We start from the raw sequence: 22,381 nt of genomic DNA, 5'->3' as shown, positions 1-22,381 counted from the left end.
TGATGAGGGCTAATTTAAAAACTTAATCTTAATGTCAATCAAATGAAAGGAAAAAAAAAATTGTTACTGAGTCAACACACCTAATTGAACCATTCTAGGTCAGCTTATAGTAAAAATGTAGATCAATGTGCATTGTTATTCATGACAAGCTAGCTTCCAAGGAAACCTTACACTTGAACCAATACTGTTAACTGAACGAGCTGAAAAGAATGTATGCACGTGCATGTTTATTTTTCATTTGAAATGCTACAGAGGTGATGGTTGTGAATCCCAGGCATTAGTTTTGAGTCAACCAGTTCCCTACTGAGAACATAAAAAAATATGGGTGTTTGTTATTTCAATGGAGTCTGACAGTAAAATTGCTGATAATTACCATAAATATTTATAGTGTGTTGGAGACTCCTGGTTTTAGTATAAACAATGAAAAAAATAAAGGTAATCATTGAAAGTATAAGTTAGTTGTTGAGTAGGAAACAAGCACATAAATGAAACTGAATTTATAGCTAATAATAACAACAACAACAACAACAATAACAATAACGTATAAACGTACATGTAGATATGTTGTCCCAGTTGTCATAACCAAGAAGCAGAAGGGAAGGAAAGATGAGAGGGAGGAATAAAACAGAATGGAATAGGGATGTGGCACCAGTGAGTCACCAGGGACCAGGCAAGGGAGAACAGGAAAGAAAAGAACGTGAAGAGGAAAGCCATGGAGAGAAAAGTGTGGGTGTAAATTATTGGATGCAAGGCCTACCTTTTAAAATTTGTAACAACAATGAAAGAAAAACATTTCTTATTTAAAATAATTTTATATCTAAAAACAAAGATGATGAGACTTACCAAACAAAAGCGCTGGCAGGTCGATAGACACACAAACAAACACACAAAATTCAAGCTTTCGCAACAAACGGTTGCTTCATCAGGTAAGAGGGAAGGAGAGGGAAAGACGAAAGGATGTAATAATACGTAACCCACTTCCAAACCATAACCAAAAAAATTTTTTTTCCGCTTTTAGCACTACTGCTGCTATAAAATCCACCGTTTCTAGTTCACAAATAGTTCCTTTCACCTGTTAAACAACCATTTCGGCTGGTTCTAATAACTTTTGCTTTATTTCCATTTCCGTTTTTCTCACATCACTGATCATTTTTAGCCGCTTCCCACAGGTTTTAACGTCATCATTTCTTCGTCAGACAATTGTTAGCCTCATTTTCATAATCTGCCACCACAAAACCACTCCTTTTAATACATTTACACGTAGTTTTTTCGAAATTTTCCCAAAATTCTCCACCCTTTAACGTGTTTTGGCGGCAACACAACCACATAACCTTTGCGCACATCGTTGTCTACCTACACAAGTTCACCACAGGATCAACATAGCCCAGCTCTAACCAACACTTTTTCGCCTTTTTTCACACCAGATCTCCAGTTGCTTTCTAGTTCACCTTTATCTCTCCCCATATATTTTTATTTTCATTTTCATTTCAGCCTCATGTTACACTTTCCACCTTCTAATACCATGTCACCCTCACAACACCCCCACAACGACCCCATTAAGTTTTATTTACATTCCCTCCGCAAACATGCCTTCGCCCTAGCTAGATTACACTCCCATATTTTATTTTCTCAGGCTTGTCTGACATTTGGCATTACCCCGAAAGGCCTCACACTTAAAGTTCCCATCTCTGGCTGCAACCCTTCTTTCCATCAGTTCCTATACCAATTCCAAACTGAACAATCCATTGCCCTCACCCACCTAATCCTTCACCTACACATCAGGTGCCTGTGTATGTGCGGATGGATATGTGTCTGTGTGCGAGTGTATATCTGTCTTTTTTCCCCCTAAGGCAAGTCTTTCCGCTCCCGGGATTGGAATGACTCCTTACCCTCTCCCTCAAAACCCACATCCTTTCGTCTTTCCCTCTCCTTCCCTCTTTCCTGATGAAGCAACCATTTGTTGCGAAAGCTTGAATTTTGTGTGTATGTTTGTGTTTGTTTGTGTGTCTATCGACCTGCCAGCCCTTTTGTTTGGTAAGTCTCATCATCTTTGTTTTTAGATATATTTTTCCCACGTGGAATGTTTCCCTCTATTATATTTAAAATAATTTTACCGTTTCTCTAAATGTTACCCTTTAAAATTCATGTATTTGTTTGTGTGTTTGAACTAACAGTGGTTTACACTCTGATGTTACCTCAAGAACATGGTTTTGGAAGTAGTTGACAGCTTCTCACTGTAATACAAATCATTGTCTGCACATTTTTTGTTTCGCATAAGGGAAGAAAATGAATTTTATAGGTGATAAATCAGGTGACTACCAGCAATGGGATATTAATTTAAAGTTTTCCTCCATCAAATAATCAATTGTTAGATGCACTGTTTGAGAAATGGTGGTGCATGATAAACGATGTAATATTTCCAGTTCCTTTTCTGAGTTTCATTGATGACTTGTGGCAAACAAGCATAACATGTAGCATTTACTGTTCTTTAATCCTCTTAGGTTGTGGCCATGAAATTTCCATTGTAACCAAAGGAAGAAATGGCCATCTTCTTGAAAAGCTTCGTGATTGAATCTCTTTTGTTGATTTCAGTTCATCTTTGAACACCCATAAAGGGATGGCAGCTGTTGAAATGGAGAGGATGTTGGTGGTTATGTTGATGGTTGATGGGTTTTATTTTAATGGCATTTCTTTTGTGCAGAAATGTGAGAGGTGGAGTCTGATGTTGTCCAAACTATGTTGAACTGAATGGGGCCGTATGAAATGACTGGGAGAATAAGTCAGTGAAAGAATGGAGATTGGCCCTGGGTTCAGAGCTCACTGGTGTCACATTTCTATCCCATTCCCTTGCTCCCCCTCCACACCCTAGCTCTTGCTCTTCCTGGCCTACACCATTCCTCCCTACCTTAGCCCTTGCCCTGAAACAGAAAGGAAATGGACTTCTCTACTATCCACTAACTGGCCAGGTTCAGTGACATGAGTTAAAAGTACAGGTGGTGATATGAGTCATATTATAAAAATTATGCAAAAAATGGGAAAACCATGAACATTTTTGAATAAGGAAGAATAATGTCTCATGGCCTTGCAAAATATACAGGCTGAGACATCATTGAAAAGTAAGTCTTCTAGTAAGAAAGCTGTAATCTTAAAATGTTATTTGATTACTATGATCAAAAATTATACAGAGCCCTGTAAGTGAACCACCTATTGAATTTTATTTGATTCAGAATGTAGTATGATAGCACAATATGCAACAATAATTATTAAAAATATGGGTGTTCAGTTCTGATTTATACATTGGACTGATAATAAAAATCTACAGAGTGGGAAGTCTACTAGCTGTATATACCTTGACACTGTGTAAATTTGAGCTTGAAATTTTCTGAAATTGCTTATAGCTTTTGTTTCTGTATATGCCAGATATAAATATTTCGATCTTATGTAATGTGTATGTAACTGATACTTTTAAATCGTAATAGAAGGCTAGACAGATAAAATAGTTTTGTTTTTCTTCTTTCATGTGGTCCAGATGATATTTGTGGTTCCTTAGACAGCTATTATCATTCTTCTTTTCAGTTCTTAAAAGTGTAAAAGCACAATTTATTACTTTTCAGAACTGCTTCGTTCACTCGTGGTGTCCTTCAATGAATATTTTAAAGAATGCCATCCCTTGCAAGACATAGATGAAACTTATCAGTTAAGGAGGTCCGCCTCAGATTGGATTATGGCTGTTAATTGTTTTCATAATTATGAGGAAGGCACAGACATTGTGAGTAAGTATTACAAGGCACAAAATAGTTGTCATAATGAAGAAACATTTAGAAATGATTGCCTTACCAAGATAAGAAGTGCAGAAATGTAGAAATGGCAATTAAAAAGTAGGATAGACAAGTCAGGTTCTCTGCATTTCACATTTTTCAAGAGTTTTGGAAATATTATTTAAATGTATGATTATGAAGAATTCCATAATTCATAATACAGTTGCAGTAAATGATATGCAACTGGAATTATACTTCAGCTCAACAAAATAGTCTTCATGTTGGAGCATTACTTTACAGATGCATCATTTGGTGCCCACTACAGCTGAGGAAGATTTAAATAAAATGCTGTGGAATTATGTGATGTTCATTTTATGTGTACACCAAAGAACTTATGCTGACAAAATTGTTTCAAAATTGGGATAATGCTCTATATTCAGTGTTAATGCTGTCTAGAAGTGCTACCAAGTAAAAAAGGAAAGAAAGGTGAGGCATAAAATAATGTGAAAGTAAATGCCTCAACAGGAGTGTTCTTATTCTGATAACTGATAATATTCAACCAGATATTATTTCTGTGTAAAGCAATGAGAAGAAGAAGAGTATCTGTTCTGGAAGGCTGAGAGAGTAAACAATAACTTTATAAAGTATTTTCATTGAAACTGCAGCCAAATGAATGTGTATTAATTGTTCTTGTACATTAAGAATGAGTTGAAAATAAATTGTTAATGACAGACAGTTGTTAGCACTAGAAAGTTATTTCCACTCTGCATTTTACATCAGTTAAATTAATCAATTATAATTATTTTGACACTACAATTTATAGTTATATAATTACAAAGCATGATGCAATTTTAGCGCATTTGCCACTATAGAAGTTTAAGCAGTATTTACTTGAGAAATAATAATGTTAGTTATGTTCAGAACATGTTACAACTACTGTGATTTACAAAAGTTACCTGTTAGTTTGAGAACCTTTTAGTATATTTCAGTGGATATTAATATCTTGTCACTTAGATATTTATAACATTACTAACTATGTTTAATTTCGTGAAAGACAAATGATTAACATTGGTGTTGTACTTCTGTACATACCATGAATTGACCTAACCTTCATTTCTACAGCAGTAAACAAGTCACATTACCTTCTAGCATGTAATCTTCATAGGTTAAGTTATATAGACCAAACAAATTGCATTTGCAAATTATAATGGCATTATTGTTTAATAATAATTTCCGTTCAGCAAATTATCTAGGTATAAAAAGCATCATTCAAAATTGCGGTGACAATACAATGCACAGTAATTTCATTCAATAATACCGCTTAATCATCTTCCATTGAATAAATATCTGCCAAAAATTTTCGGGCACAGAAATCAGTGCAAAAGAATAGTAGCAATCCGCTTATAAAGTGGTGCTGGGCATACATTAATGATTGTGTGATGATAGTTATCGTGCTTTTGCTCTATATTTGTGGCTAAAGGGAAAAAAAGCAACAAAACTTACAAGCTGCCATAAGAGCTGCAGAAGGCTTCTGTTGGGAGCAATAATGTTAGATTGGGTGGCTAGGTAATAATTAAACCTTAAAAATTAGTGAAAATATTCTGGAATATTGAAAGTCTGATATGTCTTCAGTTTAACCTCAACTATGCTGCTTGTAATTTAAGGTCTTGGTAAAGAAGTTAATGTCGTGTGTAGGGGTTCAGCAGCAATTATGATTGCAGACACTATTACACAATTGAGAAAGGCATCATTAAGGCTTAGAGCAACATACGAAGTCAGCTATGGGCCCTGTTGATGCAGAGCTAGGAAATTCTTGGAGAGAGAAGAGATCTCTCACATGGTGTGATTGATTTATCACTCTGTGTATCGTAAATGATATGTGGTGGGAGAAGAGTGCAACATCTTCAATGGAACTAACCTAGACCTCAGGCTATGTTACAGATCAATCTGCCACAGCAACCAAGATTTCAGATGGGGGAGGTGGGGGGGGGGGGGGGGGGGGGGGGAAGGCAATATCACACTCAAGCCAAAAGGGTACATACTGTATTTTCATTTGGTTACATAATGTTTTTCATATTTGCAGTTCTGAACTTCTGACATTTAATGTTTTATCTATGTTAGTGAGTGTTTATGAGTTCATGTAACAACATAGTTATATTTCCGTGATATTATGGGACTTTTGCTGTGAGTGGCTAACAGAAGAAAACTGATCAACCACCATGTTGATTTAAGTGTTTCTGAAGCTAATGATGTGAAGGTCGAGGGCAGCATGTCATGACCTCACACAAATGCAGGATGCTTTTTGATTGGTACCCCTGGGATTTGCAGTGGGATGATAGAGGCTAGCATGAGTGGAGTGGTAGTAGGAATCTGGATCATTCTATAATAATTAGTGATGGAATACTTTAGTAAATAAACTTTACTTTACTTTGTCCTGCTACTGCATTCCATGAGCATAACTAATAACAACTACCTTTCTTGAATACAAATGACTCATTAACAAACATTAACTGGATTATACAACAAGCAACACAATTCTGGTATTACATGTGTAATACATGCACGAACTCGAAGCTGCAAACCTAGTGAACTGAAGGCTATTCTAATCTGACTTTGCTCATGACTTGTAGCTGACTCAGCCAGTGTGAGCTGCAAGTCTCTGTCCATGCAATACGGTGGCACTGCAAGTGCTAGCGAGTCCAGAGAGGTTGCAAGTGCTGGACCGCTATCGATTATTGCAACCTCTAGCATGGTATCTGAAGTTGACACCACAGCTAGAATACCGTTTTTGTTGGTTTTCATATTTATGCTTGTGTATTATGAAAATACGCACTTTTACATTGTACAGTACATTAAAGATTTCTCCAAAATGCATCATTTTTAATACAGTCTGTTGTACTAAAGTGTTGGAAAATATGATGTAAGAGGATAAATATGTTGCCAGTGTTTTTTATGCACTTCATTTAGCAGACAAAATGCATAGTTACAACAAAGGAACTGCTTCTTATCACATATTACTGTGAATTTTGCTTAACTTAATTCATTATTTTATAGATGAAATCAGCTCATCTCTCCTTATGCACTGCAAAATAGTCTGAGACAATTTAAGTGAAATTTGGATGATTCAGTACTTCTTTTTGAAGAGAACACATTGTGTTCCGTGCTCACAGAAATCAACCCTCACTCATAGTATTTTGCATGAATGTTTTCACTAGGTTTAGCTTAGAGAAGAATTGATCTGCTTCTCCACTTGTCACTGGAAAAGTCACTATTATCTGCAGAAGTTTCACACTTTCAGGACAAGCTTTTGCCAAGTTGTTTTCGTAAAGTAAGTTCAGTAAGATCAAAGTATGTGACGCTTTCATGATATCCTTTTGTTTACACATCTCATTCAGTTCATGACATTTAGTCTGAAGAGTGTAATTTGAACAAATTAATAGCTGCTTTCAGTTGTTTTGCTGGAAAATTAATGGGACATATTTGGTGCTCTTATATCCTCTAATGATTCATGAAACACTTGCTAGGTGGTGACACTTATGTAACCATTACTGTATTCTAGTGCACTCTAGTGAGATAGTTATAGAATTGTTCCTACAGTGGATAACATTGCCAATGGAGGCACAAAAACTATCTAAAAAAGTATCAGAACAAGAATTCTATACATCAAAAATGCATCAAATCTAGTAGAGCTATATAGAAACACAGATTTTATGGCAAGGTTTAAGCTGCTCTGTTCATTCCCTTTTTATGTAAGCAGTGAAATTGTCTGGAGGTTGATAGGGTACTCTTAGACTGAATAATAAGAGCCTTCAGGATACCAAAGAGAGCTACACTCAGTAGAAGCCACACCCTCAAACCTAGAGCTATCTGACATTTCAGGGTACAGATTTAAGACTAGCTACTACCTGTTCAAGAAACATTACCGTATTTACTCGAATCTAAGCCGCACTCGAATCTAAGCCGCACCTGAAATTAGAGACTCGAAATTCATGGGGAGAGAAAAATTATATGCCGCATCTCCAAATCGAAACAAAGTTGGTCCACTGTAATATGAGACACAATTTAGGTCGAATGAATGACGATACAGCTACAGTAGTTTGGTTCGAATCGTAAGTTGGCAGTTAAGCTTTACCAGGTAGCCATTGCTATGCGTCAGGCGCTCCGTCTGTATTTATATGGGTACCCTTCCTTTTCCACGTGCTTCTTCTGGTTTGAATTGATAGCTTATTTTTCTTTGATCTGATAAGCGCAGTTTTCTTTGTTAATGGTGTTTACGTCACTCTAAGCTGAAAATGCGTTACTGTACTGTGTCATGCATTGTTTGTCGCATTCTGATGGTGCGTGTTTACGGCCTGTCGCCGCTCGCGGCATGGCTTGCTTTTGTGCGTGCTACCGCCGTATTTTTTTTTTTTTTTTTTTTTTTTTTTTTTTAAAGAGGAATCGTCTCATTAGCGAAACAATGGCAAGAAACTGCTATTTGTTGTTACTTACACTGCTGCTTTCTTTGATAATGATCAACAAGAACCAAATAATAGACTGCGTATGATAGAACATGTTCTGAACGAGAGTTTAGCGAAAATTTTTCTCCGTTTGAAAATCTTTGCAGGCGCCTCTTTAGTACATTACATTCTACACAGAAATTAGAGTCATCTTAGATTTAAAAATCTAGTCAATTGCCGTGCTTCATTTCTGACTGTATCACTATTAAGCATAAGAATAATGCGAATATAAACATGACATGATATTTATATTCTTCCGCGTTTGCTGTTGTCTCACTCTAGTTTCGTAGTTTATTAGGCAGACCGGATTTAAATGAGATAGCTGCAAACGTGAAACAATACATGGCAGAATGTTTATATGCGTATTATTCTTATGGTGACGAGAATACTGCATGTGATTCACAATTTATAAAAGTTCCTATTATAGCAACCATCTCTTCTCACAGATAGGAAAAAAATCAGAACATAGAATTGGCCATATTGACAAACATCCCAAACAGTCTTGCCAGTCTGATTTTCGTAGTACATTGAAAATAGCTCGTCTTCCACCTTTATTTACTGACGCAGACGTTTTGGCACCAGTATGTATCTTTATGCCTACAAAACATGCCTGTGTAGCGCTACATATATTCGACGGCAGAAGTAAGTTGTGGCGGCACCCACCAACTTTTTTCAGAATTTCCGCTGGCTTTGCACTCGATTCTAAGCTGCAGGTGGTTTTTTGGATTACAAAAACCGGAAAAAAAGTGCGGCTTAGATTCGAGTAAATATGGTACTCAGTAGCAGCAATTCCAAAGACATTGACTATCATTATGTCAGTCCTTGTAGGAAATATGCAAAATGCCTCAGATCTGCACTTGCTGTAAACACTCATTTAACATCTTCCATTAAAATGTAAGAAGACTCATAATTAAAAAGGGTTAACTTTAATGTCAAAAGAGGAAAATGAAAGGGCAAATGTAATGTCAGCAAATGTGTCATGCTCATCAGCTATGGGAAAACAGAAAAATTGACCAGATACAAATATGATGATACAATATGTTTTCATATTCTAGAACCAGTAACAGGAAAAGGGGGAATGGCTATGTACACAACAAGGGGAGTAGAATCCTAGGTCCTGTATTGTACAGAATATTGTTCAAGGGATGTTTTCAAGTGGCCTCACAGTAAAATTTAATGCTTTCTTAAAAATATACCTTTAGCTCTTTGAAACACTATTTCCTCTACAACAAATAAATACTAAAATAAAACAGAAGCATTGAAAAAAGATGGATGACACACAGGACAGAGAGAGCACTGTTAAATTCTTAGAAGTGTCGTCAATCAAAATCTGAACCAACATTACAGTGTATTTTGTAAAACTGTCCAGTCTGTTACCAAATGAGCAAACCAGTTGTGCTACATACACAGAATAAAACACTAAGCAACAAACAGATAAAAACAGTGAGATGAATATGATACAACAATAGCTGTGACAAAGCATGTTAAGATACTGAAATCATTTAATTATTACTTTCTGATTGTGATAAGGAACTTAATGTGTGAAAATACATGATCAAATGCAAATGCAATAGATATATTTTCATATAGTGCACACAATAAGACAAGTATTAATTTTGAAAATTCAACATCTAAGGAGATTGAAAAAATCAGTGGTCATTAAAAGTAATTAATTCTTTTGCCTGCAATGACATTTCTAATACAGTCTTAATACTCTGTTCTGGCTTATTAGGTCCATCTTTGATTTATCTTTTTACAAATCTGTAACTCAAGACATATTTCCAACAAGAGTTTATTGCTAAAGTCTCTTCCAGAGATTTTGATGGGCTGTTCAAAACCTTTATTGTTTGTTGATGATAGAAGCATTTTAATAGGAGGCCTAAATTCACTTGTTGGAGACACAACCCAGGTGAGAGGTGAACAGGGCTGCAATTGATTTGCAGTAAACAGTTCAAATCCCAACTGCCACACACACACTATTATGATACTTTGAAAAAATAAACATTGTGCACTGGTATGATAAATTGACATTCATGATCATAGAAGAAATGAAACACAATCTGTGAAGTCCATTGGGATCCGGCTGAGGAACTAACTAAAATGAACTCAGTACGTGGAAAAACTAATCAGGCAACACAGTTCAGCAGGTTTTGCACATGTATTAATTTGAAGACAAGTAGGAAGCTAGCTTATTCAACAGACTTTCAGTCCCTGTGGTTTTATGAAGTTATCATCTGAAGTCATGCCTTTAAAGAAAGTATTTATTTAGAAAAAGTGATCAGTAAGCCTGTAGTGTAAATTAGATGACTGTGTTTGCAGATAACTCGTCAAATCTCCTTGAATTTTCCCTCTTAGTTGGCAGTACTTTACTCTGTAATGGGTAGTGGTATTTAAGACTTAAAACACACAGATTGTTTTGTCTTTTTGATATATGCATTGACTCATTCCTCATCAGATTTTCATTCAGGATGGTATTTAAATAAGGTTATCAATAAATGCCTTTCGTAACAATTTAGGCAATATTACAAATAATCTATATAAAAGTTTTGTTCAGTAACGTGTTCAGTGGAACAGAGCTTGTTTTGTTCCCACCAAAAAAGGCTCACAGTTCATACATAAAAATTGAGTCCTTTTTTTTGTATGATTTAATAGAATTCTCAAAAGCAGAAGCAGTTAGGTAGGTATGTCTGTGAAGAAGCATTTGTACATGTAATAGAATTACACTGAAGTACTAAAGAAACTGGCATAGGCATGCGTATTCATATACAGAGATACGTAAACAGGCAGAATGTGGCACTGCAGTCAGCAGCACCTATATAAGACAACTATTTAAGTGTCTGGCATAGTTGTTAGATCAGCTACTGCTGCTCAGTGGCAGGTTATCAAGTTTTAAGAGAGTTTGAACATGGTGTTATAGTGGGCGCATGAGCTATGGGACGCAGCATCTCCGAGGTAGTGATAAAGTGGGGATTTTCTCTTTACGACCATTTCATGAGTGTTCCGTGAATATCAGGAATCTGATAAAACATCAAATCTCCAACTTAGCCGTGGCAGGAAAAAGATCCTGCAAGAATGCGACCAATAGCGACTGAAGAGTCATTCAACGTAACAGAAGTGCAACCTTTCTACAAAGTGCTGCAGATTTCAATGCTGGGCCTTCAGCAAATGTCAGTGTGCGAACCATTCAATGAAACATCACTGATATGGGCTTTTGGAGCCGATGGCCCACTCGTGTTCCCTTGACGGCAACAAGACACAAAGCTTTACGCCTCGCCTGGTCCCGTCAACACCGACATTGGACTGTTGATGACTGGAAACATTTTGCCTGATCGGACGAGTCTCACTTCAAATTGTATTGAGCGGGTGGACGTGTAAGAGTATGGAGACAACCACGTGAATCCTTGGATCCTGCATGTCAGCTGGGGACTGTTCAAACTGGTTGAGGCTCTGTAATCATGTGGGGTGTGTGCAGTTGGAGTGATATGGGACCCATGATATGTCTAGGTACGACTCTGACAGGTGACATGTACATAAGCATGCTGTCTGATCACCAGCATCCATCCATGTCCGTTGTGCATTCCGACAGACTTGGGCAATTCCAGCAGATCAATGCTACACCCCACACCTCCGGAATTGCTACAAAGTGACTCCAGGAACTCTCTTCTGAATTTAAACACTTCTGCTGGCCACCAAGCACCCCAGAAATGAACATTATTGAGCCTATCTGGGAAATCTTGCAATGTGCTGTTCAGAAGAGCTCTCCAGTCACTTGTACTATTACGGATTTATGGACAGCCCTGACTACTTCAGACATTAGTTGAGTTCATGCCATGTCGTGTTGCGGGACTTCTTCGTGCTCGCAGGGGCCCTACACATTACTAGGCAGGTGTAGTAGTTTCTTTGACTCGTCAGTGTTTATCATCATTTTGAGTAAGTATGTCCTAATTTGTAGCTGTAAAGAGGCTCCTAATTCTCTTTAGTACTTGTGGCCCCATTGATTGCAAATATATAAATGAAATATATAAATATTCATTACAACATAACTATAGTCCTATTAAAATTGTTTGATAGCTGACACTTCATGCGTTCTGGGTGGTTTCCACCAATCAGAGCACTCAGTGTTATGCCTGAACTGTTTGCGTTGCCAGACTGCCACAACAATTAGTTCACTTCCAATTTCTTGTCTGACTTTCTTTCATGATGTGTTTGGATTCTGAATCATGGGCCTGGACTTTTTTATTTTGTATTTTATCACATATGATAACAACACCAAACACACACACACACACACACACACACACACACACACACACACACAATATGATGCTAACAAAACAGACAGGTTTCATACACAGCATAACCAAACACTACTGGATCCTTCTGCACAAGACACGATTCAGCATCATTTATAGAGTTATTTTAATCACAGACCTAGGCTTACATTAGATAAGCTTTGCATGACATTGTGTAAAGCTGACGTTTTGAAGGCTGTCAGTTAATTGTTACATCTGGGACATGGCAGTCAGAAATATAACAAACTTTTGCAGATACAATTGATGAAAACATCCCCTAAAACCAAATGGGATTCAGGAAAAGAACATCAACCCTGACCACAATAGAATGCTTGCTAAAGAACATATGGATCTTTTGAAGAGAGAGAAAAGTTTGATGTCATATTTGTAGACTTTAGAAGAGCTGAACTTATCAGAAAAAAAAGAAAGAAAGCTGAGGGAATGCTCGCAACATGGTCGTGAATCATAAGAACAATAATGCGATGGAACGAAATAAGGACCTCAGACATCCCTCGCGCTATCAGAGCTGATACTTCAATCAGAGTATCTCAGGGAAACCCATTAAGTCCATTGTTATTTATCCTAGCAGTAGTGGAATTTGTAAGACTACCCCAAAGGGAGGGGTAAACTCATAATGCATAAGCAGACAATATTATAATAGGCTCAAAAGATTTTGCAGTGCTACAAGAAACGATAAACAGTATAGAAAGTTGGTGCATCAAGCATGATTTCGAAATAAATCTGGCAAACACAGAAATTATGGTAATCAGAAATGAAGGAAAAGCACCTTTATATGGAATAGTAAACAAAAAATCTCACCGTCTTCAAATACCTAGATCACGATACCGACAAGTCCAAAATATTTCACAAAACACGTAACAGAGAAACCAGTGCAAGCAATAATGGATTATTCATGAAATAGAACGCATTAGATCCTTGACCTGTAAATAGCAATGGGACTATTCAGAGTCAAAATCTTGCCCTACAGTATAGAAATCATCCAACCACATCTCACACTGAAAAATCTAACAACACTAGAAAGAATAAGGACAACCTACATAAAGAAACTGATTGGAGTGTCCAGAACAACGCAATGCAGACTCATTTACCTCACTGAAGATCTATGTACAGATCTGATGCTACCCAACACCGCCTCTTTGGAATGTCTACTGAAAAGGTTGAAGGAAAAAAGGGAAGACATGCATCCAGAATTTTACAGCACAGGGACCACAATTGACTGAATATGGACAAAGGAAAACATCAAGTTGAGACATGTGATTATGATAATGACAGTCCATTGTTTCCACCACCTTATTTGCAAAGAACAGTACATTTCAGGAACTAAACACAATGTGTGAATATAAACTATATTACCAAATATGCAGACATCACCATATAGAACTTTGCACAAGAAGGATGTGGTCAATAAGTGACTATGCAAACCAAATTTGTAAAATTTCTAATTTCTTATATTATTATAATTATACTTCGAACTTGCACGACTGTTAGACTGCAATAAATGTATTATTAAGACATTGGAAACTGACATGGGAAGTATGGTTGTAACAATGAAGGGAAGTTAATACCTTAAGAAAGTAGAAATTGAGAATATTTCTGAATCAGAGCAAAGACAGAATGAAGAAAAGGAAGAGATAAGATCCCACTGATACGTTGTGTGGAGTATACTAGTTCAAGGGAAACAACTTATAGTACATGCTGTACATGATGGCATTAGTCTGAACAGTGTTAAAAGAAGTGTGTTCCAGTAACCAATGATTTGGATTGTCAAGAGATGTAAGAAATATCTTAATATCACACAACTTACATTGAGTTGTTAAACAGAAATGATCAGAGATGATCATAAGATACTATTATAACTGTTCAAGATACACCATTATGTTTTGATGCAATTAAAAAATGACAAAAAGAACAAGGATTGATAAGCACAGTAATATCTCTGCTTTTCAATTTTGTACATGTGTCACAACCTCAAAATCTGGTTTGGCTCCCTGAAAATATAATTTAAAAATTATCATCTTAATTATTCTGTGGCCAGATCCAGTGTGCCTGCGTTGTTGCAAGGCTGCTCCTTCATCGATTCCTGGTAGTTTCCAGTCATATTACATATTCATCCATCTCAGATATTCTGATTGGCGTCATTCCACATTTTTTTCGTGGCTTGCCAGGTGATCTTCTCCTTCTTGACATGATATCCAATGCTTTTAGTGTCCAACACAGTAAATTGTCACATGACATGACTTGCCCCTCTGTTACATTTACTCCTCATTAAATCCATGATACTTTGTTCTTTATATAACTGCTCTAGTTCATGATTGTGCTTGATCCACTATTTCCCTTCAGAGCAAGTCCTGTGTTGTACTAATGGTTTCCTTAAAACTTCCTGTTCAAAAATAAGATCATTGTAATCCAGTTTTAGGCTACTATATGTTTCACATCTCTTATGCTGTATTAGTGTTGTAACGGGTGTTCTTAGGTTGGTGTGGGCTAGTGGCTCCCCATCAGGGATGGGTTTAGGCAGCCATCTTGATTCTGACATCCTGTATTAACAATCATAAACGAACGTAGAGCAGGCTGTCTGCAATAGGCAGAGAGCAGGCAAAGGCTAGTGCCCATCAGACCTGAGTATACTGGCACAGGCATACTGGTTTAGACTTTCTTTGTGTATGGCAGCATATGGTTTACCGCTACCTCTGCACCTGATGTTGGATGGTGGGTTGGCTGAATGGCTAACGGTTTCCAGGGCTAGATAGGTTCGCCCAGAGACATTGTCCCACATGTTGAACTCAGACCTCACAGGTCGGGAAGCAGTGGCATCGAGGTGGCTAGAACTCACTGTATGTCTTGGACCATATGGCAGTAGTAGAGTGGCTGGCTGTTAGGAGCCCAGGTAGTCAATCAGTTAGTGGATGGAGGTTGCATCCTGGAGATGGCAGTGCTGACTATGTCATAAGTACTGCACTGGCCAGCACAGACTGAACTTATTACTACTGCCTAGGTGTTCAAGGATGACGGGCTGGTCCTGGGGGGGGGGGGGGGGGGGGTTGTTTAAATACTGCTGTCCAACGCTGACCATAGCGGAAGAATATGTGTTTCTTGGTTCTGTCAAAACATCTCAAATGGGGCCAATGTTGTACATGTGGGTATTGTCACACGGAAGGAGTCTGATGTGAAATTAGGTGCATGGTGAAGGGTTGCTGACCATGGTTGCTGGTGCAACAATGGCCTGATTATGACTTTAGACTGTGATGGAGTTTTATGCCGTTACACCTTCATGTACAGGGTGGTCATAAACACCAAATTAACACTGGCAAACAGGGCATTCCTGCCAGACAGAAGTTTGCTAGTGTCAAACATAGGTCCTCATTTGAGGAAGGAATTTCTGAGAATATACCTTTGGAGCTTAGCATTGTATGGTAATAAGGCATGGACCATGGGAAAGGAGAGAATCGAAGCCTTTGAGATGTGGTGCAACAGGTGAATGTTGGAAATTTTGCGGACTAATATGGGAAGGAATAAGGTGATTTGCCACAGAATCTGCAAGGAAAAGAGCATATGGAAAACACTATCAAGAGGAAGGAACAGGATGATAGGACATCTGTGAAGAACATCATGCCTAAATATTTAAACTCTTTGACTCTAGTGTATAACCAGTTCCTAACTGCGAACATCTGGAGCTGTCCAGTATTATTGTCTTGTCTGCAACTGATTAGGAGAAATTCAGTTATATTTCATTTATGAGAAGTGAAGCCTTGTTTACTGCTCTCTTCATGGCTTTAATCATTTGTATCACCGCCTCTTTTGATCTGAACAGTAGGTAAATATTTTTAGCACATGTGTAATACATGGTGTTTTCAACTCCAGTTTCTATTCCAGCAAAATGTCCATGAAAAATTTCTTGCACAATTTTTTCCAGTGCAAGGTTAAACAATACAGGAGACATGCCATCTCAATGCTCTCTATTAATTTGCTATTAAGTTACACTTTGCCCTTCATTCTTCTAAGACTCCTCTCGCTGTATGTTCCTGGAGTCTTTCGGGGTGGCATAAATAAATGAAATATTTTTGATTATCAAGCTATGTCACTTCAAATAAAACATTCAAGCTTTCTACTGCTGTCTCCACCATCACCATTAGGAATAAAAATTGCTGACTGACAGGGCTGGAATATAGGTCAAAACAACAGTTTCAAACATGTTGCTGGCCCCAAGGGTCACTTGATGTCAATCGGCTCCACGGCCAGCACGAGCTGCTATGAGCTGCCTGACTCGCCTTTCGATTTATGCATCACTTCAGCCATCCCTGGTAGGTTACAGATGCTACTATTGTGTCTGTATGAGTGGAACACTGTGCCAGCACTGATAGTCAGTGATTTTTACTCATGATGACAATGCCGGAGACCACTGTCGGAAGTTTCTGTTTTATTTGAAGTGGTGTGGCTTGAAAACTGAGAAAATTTTGTTGAAACTCTTATGATACTGACCATCTTTGTAGGAACCCCTCACTCCTTTCACAGTTGAAAAGGAATGCAGCATTCTTGTAATTTATGAGCAGTGTAAGCAGATACTCTCTATGTTACCTTACTTTTTTAGTAAGCAACCACTACGGTGCATTGCCCTTCTGAAATTCTCACATATATTCACTTGCAGTTTCTTTGGTTTAGGACTGAATTCTATCCAAAATACCATTTGACCAGATCTTGTAGCTAACAATGAGAAGAACAATTGTATGATATTTATTAAATTTGATTATGTCTTTATTTTTGTGGTTGCATCAGGTCAGTACTGTCCTCTAGTCTTGTGGATCTCCTCTGTCATCCATATTCCCTCAGTGAATCTGTAGGGTCTCCTATGAAGCATTCTACCATTTATCATGTGTGGTGGTCTGCACAAGATCATTCAGAAGAACTGCAGCTCAAGTTGAGAAGAATAATTGATCATGCACTGGATGAATATATACCTAGTAGAACAGTTCATGATGGGAGAAACACTCCATGATATACAGTAACTATACAAAAAAACTTCCAGCAAATTGGAGACTTCTGTGTACTAGATGTGAAACATAGCATAATGCTGTAGAGGGAGACATGCTGAATGAGTAGTAGGTCATTGGGTGAAGCCTTCGGTGACTATCATAGAAGAAAATTACCAGCAGATCTCTCATAAAACATAAAGAAATTCTGATCATATGTAAATGAAATGTTCAAATGTGTGTGAAATCTTATGGGACTTAACTGCTAAGGTCATCAGTCCCTAAGCTTACACACTACTTAACCTAAATTATCCTAAGGACAAACACACCCACCCATGCCCGAGGGAGGACTCGAACCTCCGCTAGGACCAGCCGCACAGTCCATGACTGCAGCGCTTTAGACCGCTCGGCTAATCCCGCGTGGCTATGTAAATGAGGAACCAAAGGTAGTGTCCAGTGTAATGTAATAGATTGAGCTTCACACATTGCAGAATGCGATACGCACAACTAATATAGTGTGCTATACACATGTTAACTTCATTTTTCGTAGTTTGTTTTTTAACTCCTTAAATTACTTCATAGCGGCGTGTTGGTTCTTTCCAGTTATAATCATTTCTCTGAATATTTCTTTTATTTATAATATTATTCTATAAATGAAGTAGTTAACTAATTCAATCAATAATAGGGATAAATAAAACATGGTATTGTTAATGTTATGTAATTAATGTAGTTTTCAATATATCGGTTATGGAGGGTAATACTTACTGGAAGAATGATTGTGTTTATTAATTTTAAAGACCAAAGGAAGAAAGAAAACATTGTATTGAGAGAAATGAAAGATAAAGTAAAAATTTTGTCAACAATGGAAAATGTTTATATGTATGTTAGTTTTAAATTGTGTAGGAAAAGGCAGATTGCTACTTACAGTAAAGAAGATACGTCAAGTTGCAAACAGCCACAGTTAAAAGATCCTTACATAAAGCTTTTGGCCACAGCCTTCGTCAGTAAAATGCGCGCGTGCGTGCGCGCTCACACACACACACACATACACACACACACACACACACACACTCTCTCTCTCTCTCTCTCTCTCTCTCTCTCTCTCCACACACACAAGCAAGCACGCCTCACCCACACACTGTGTGTGTGTGTGTGTGTGTGTGTGTGTGTGTTTTACTGATGAAGGCTGTGATCAAAAGCTTTATGTAAGGATCTTTTAACTGTGCCTGCTTGCAACTTGACATGTCTTCTTTGTGGTAAGTAGCAATCTGTCTTTTCCTACACTGTTAATTATAAGTTTTAATGATGAAGTAAATACCATTTTCAGTGTCAAAAATGTATAAAAGTTACTGCATGGGGCAGTCAGTCACCAGTTTTCACACAGTGTTAACAGCATATTTGTTTGGCACAGTGTTGGCATAAAAGTGTTAAAAAATTATGATGAGTAATTGAGAAAAATTGAAAGATGACGTGTGTTGAACACTTTGTTTCAATAATTAAAATTTATTTAAGAATGTAGTGCAATCCAAAAAGAAAGAACCCCAGTATATCTACAGCAAAGAAGAATAGGCGCTACTTTGATCAACAATCATTGACACCTGTTGTTTTCTGCTACAAAACTTTTTATCATTTGCAAGTAACTCTATTTTATAAAGAAGACATTGCAAATTGTGAAAAGAAACTTTCAACTAATTTTACATGGTATATGTGAACAGGAACATTTCACCAGACACTCATGGCTGACACAAGAATTAAAATGGAGGGTAAGAGGGCAAAAGCGGAAATGCTGAACTCTATTGTCAATTAGTCCCTTACAATAGGAAATCCAGGAGTACTGTAGAATTCTTTGGTGTCTGCTGGATTCATATTGTCAGTTATCCATGATATTTTGAGAAACAGACTTGTTGCCAACCTCAGGTGGTTCCTGGCGACTGCTACTCTGCCCACGTTGGCGTCCTACGTACGTTGGCTGTTGCACCCTCTACCACTCTGCTATTCTGACTGTGCTTCCGCTATTGTGAGTGGTGGTAATGGTGGGGGGTAGCAGCACCCAGCGCAAACCATTCGTACTATTGTCACTGGGTGCTTACCCCACTGTAAGAAAGTGCTCAGCTTTTTCTCAACTCAGTTTAGGGTTACATACCTGACTCAGTTGAAGGCTGCTGTCTTTGATAATTAAATTATCATGGTGCCTAATTTCAGTGGCCTCTTTATCACTCAATCCCAGAAGGAGCAGGACTGCCCAAGTATTTTGGTTTTATTGTAGTCTATAGTACAGCGACAGCTGATTTGGTGTTTTGGCCTAATTGGTGTGGAATCTTTGTTCACAGCACCTCTCTTCTACTGTGCAAACAGTTTCTGGAATGTGTGTCCTGCCGCATTGGCAGGGGATTTAATGGAACCCTACTTTCTGTAGGCCTAGGTCATCCTTGTTTTTGAACCTAGTAGTGTCAAGGTCCTAGGGGGTGGGGGTGGGGGTGGGGGTGGGGGTGGGGATGGGGATGGGGATGGGGATGGGGAGTGGGGGGTGAAAGACTCATTTAACATTGTGTCCCTCCAAGATTCTGCTTACTTTTCTGTAGGTATTGCTGACAAATGGGATTCAGGCTAGATATTTGTGCACCTTTTTCGTTTCTACTTTTCCAGAGGTATGACCTGTCTGAACACATGCATTGTCTGCTTGCTGCTTTACCCATTTTGTTGGAATGTCTTCTCCAGGCGCTTCACCTCAGTTCAAGGGCTCGATGTCTGTGCCACACATGGATCATGTCCTGTGAACAAGTGTGCACAAGATATCTTCACCTTAGGTTCCAAGGTGCTGTAATTAACAAGGAGAGAAGCCTACAATTGGATCAGGCGTATAATCCTGTACTGAGCTGAGAAAAGCTAAATGTTCCTGTACAGTAAGGGCCACACCTGACAACTATACTGCAGACACTAGAGGCCACATTTAGCAGCAAGGTGGTGCTACCACACACACACACACACACACACACACACACACGCATGCGTGTGCAAACGCAGTTCACGCGCACACAACCACAGTGTATGGCTGCCAGCAGGGACTTTGGTCGTGTGTGTGAGTTGCATTTGTTTGAGTGTGTGTGTATGTTGTCTAATTCTGATGAAGGCCTGTTCGGCCGAAAGCTGTGTTTGACACTCTTTTGTTGTGCCTATCTACGACTCAGCATTTCCACTCTATGGCGAATAGCAACTATCATTTTCATAATATCATCAAGGTTCATTCTTAGGTATAGCAGATAGTTGGGTGCTATCTGGTGTGTTATCATTGGTAGGATAATGGGAAAATGCAATCAGTCTACAAAGGAGATTGCTGACAAAAGATTTGTGTGATTTATTACAGTAGCCAACAGGTTTGTGGGGCTTGTGCCACATAGGAGTAACAAGGGATTTTAAACATATACCCAACCCCCAATGTATCACCCTCATAGGGATTGCGATGAGATGATAAGATTAGTTACAGTGTGCACAGAGGCCTATTAGCAATCCTTCCTGTGCTACATATGTGAATGGAATGGGAAGATGCCCTAATAATTGGTCAATGGCAAGTACTCTCTGCTATGCACTTAACTGTGGTTTATAGAGTATAGATTTTGAAGTGGAGAGTAGATGCAGAACGTCTGCCTGGACTACACCCTTTTGTGGACTTTTGTTTTTCTTTAACTTTGCTAGCTGTTAATTTCTTGCAGATCGAGTGAGGATAATCTGTTCACACTGTTACTGGGATTTGAAGTGCAAACATCTTTTTAGGTTCTTCGTGATTTAACAGGATGTTGAAGTATTATTTCCATCTTTCAGCTATATCATGTCTGTTAGATAGTATTCTCTCATTATTAGCCTTAATTAACTTCTTAAAATATGTTTTGTTAATTGCAATTGGTCTTATAAATATTTACATTTCCTTTGCAGGAACGTGTATTGGAGACCTCTTGCCCTGTATTCAACATATCTTGAGTCGATTTAGTATGAATTTTAAAACTAGGGCAGAAAGTAATAAATTGTTTATATCTGTAATATGTTTCCTGGATAAATCTCTTCCTGTAAGAAATTTGCCACATCTCTGTGAAGACGAAATGAAGAATTTGATTAGTAGGCTAGAAGCATTTCTGGAAGAAGGTAGGTAATGTAACTGTCTTAAAACCTGTGTTATAAATTTAAAGCACCCTTCACAATTTAAAATATTCATGACAAGAAGATAATATTTGTGTGTTCCCCTTTAGTTACTACCATACATGTGTAGTTACTTACACTACATAGTATGTGTAGTAAGTGAAGAAACTTTTGGGCTCATGTAATATGAAGTCCATTCAACGGGGTTGTGGACAGACATTCTTTCAGACATAGCTGGTGGTGTCACTAGTGAATGTGCTCTGAAACTATTTCCGTGAAGTCACATTGACTGTAGCACATTTTTTTATCTTTGTTTTTCTTCATATTACATGAAAGCTTGCACTGAAAAGTATATTTGTATATCCATGGTTATTGAAATCATGTGGTGTATCTGAAGTTAAGAACAAACAAGTGTATGCATTGTAGTTACACACCAAACAATGGAAAATCCAGGCTGGAATAGCAACAGTTTGAATGGGATAGATTGCTACTCACCAAATAGAGGAGGCAGTGAGTGGTAAATAGGCTCAATGAGAAAAGAATGCTAGATATTATGCAGCTATTGGACTAAGTCCTTCATAAGACATAAACAAAACAAAACACACACTCACACACACACACACACACACACACACACACACACACACGTGCGCGCGCGCGCGCGCATGCCTGCGCCTGCCAATGGCAATAAAAACACACAAAACACGCGCGGC

The 22,381-nt window shown here is 38.0% G+C and overlaps 1 protein-coding gene across 2 annotated transcripts in view; it reads left to right on the top strand.

Annotated features, from left to right (window-relative positions):
• The window catches only part of LOC124605276, a 102,987-nt gene that overhangs the window by 76,077 nt on the left and 4,529 nt on the right, over positions 1 to 22,381 (top strand). For both annotated transcript variants that reach the window (XM_047136847.1, XM_047136846.1), the window contains exons 7-8: positions 3,615 to 3,773; positions 21,468 to 21,674. In XM_047136847.1, the coding sequence (XP_046992803.1) occupies positions 3,615 to 3,773; positions 21,468 to 21,674 (366 nt within the window). The remainder of the gene's footprint in view (positions 1 to 3,614; positions 3,774 to 21,467; positions 21,675 to 22,381) is intronic.

This window comes from Schistocerca americana, chromosome 3 (assembly GCF_021461395.2).
Source record: "Schistocerca americana isolate TAMUIC-IGC-003095 chromosome 3, iqSchAmer2.1, whole genome shotgun sequence".
NCBI classification, from domain to species: Eukaryota; Metazoa; Arthropoda; class Insecta; order Orthoptera; family Acrididae; genus Schistocerca; species Schistocerca americana.
Note: the sequence above shows the minus strand (reverse complement) of the source record. Positions and strands in the feature narration are given on the sequence as shown.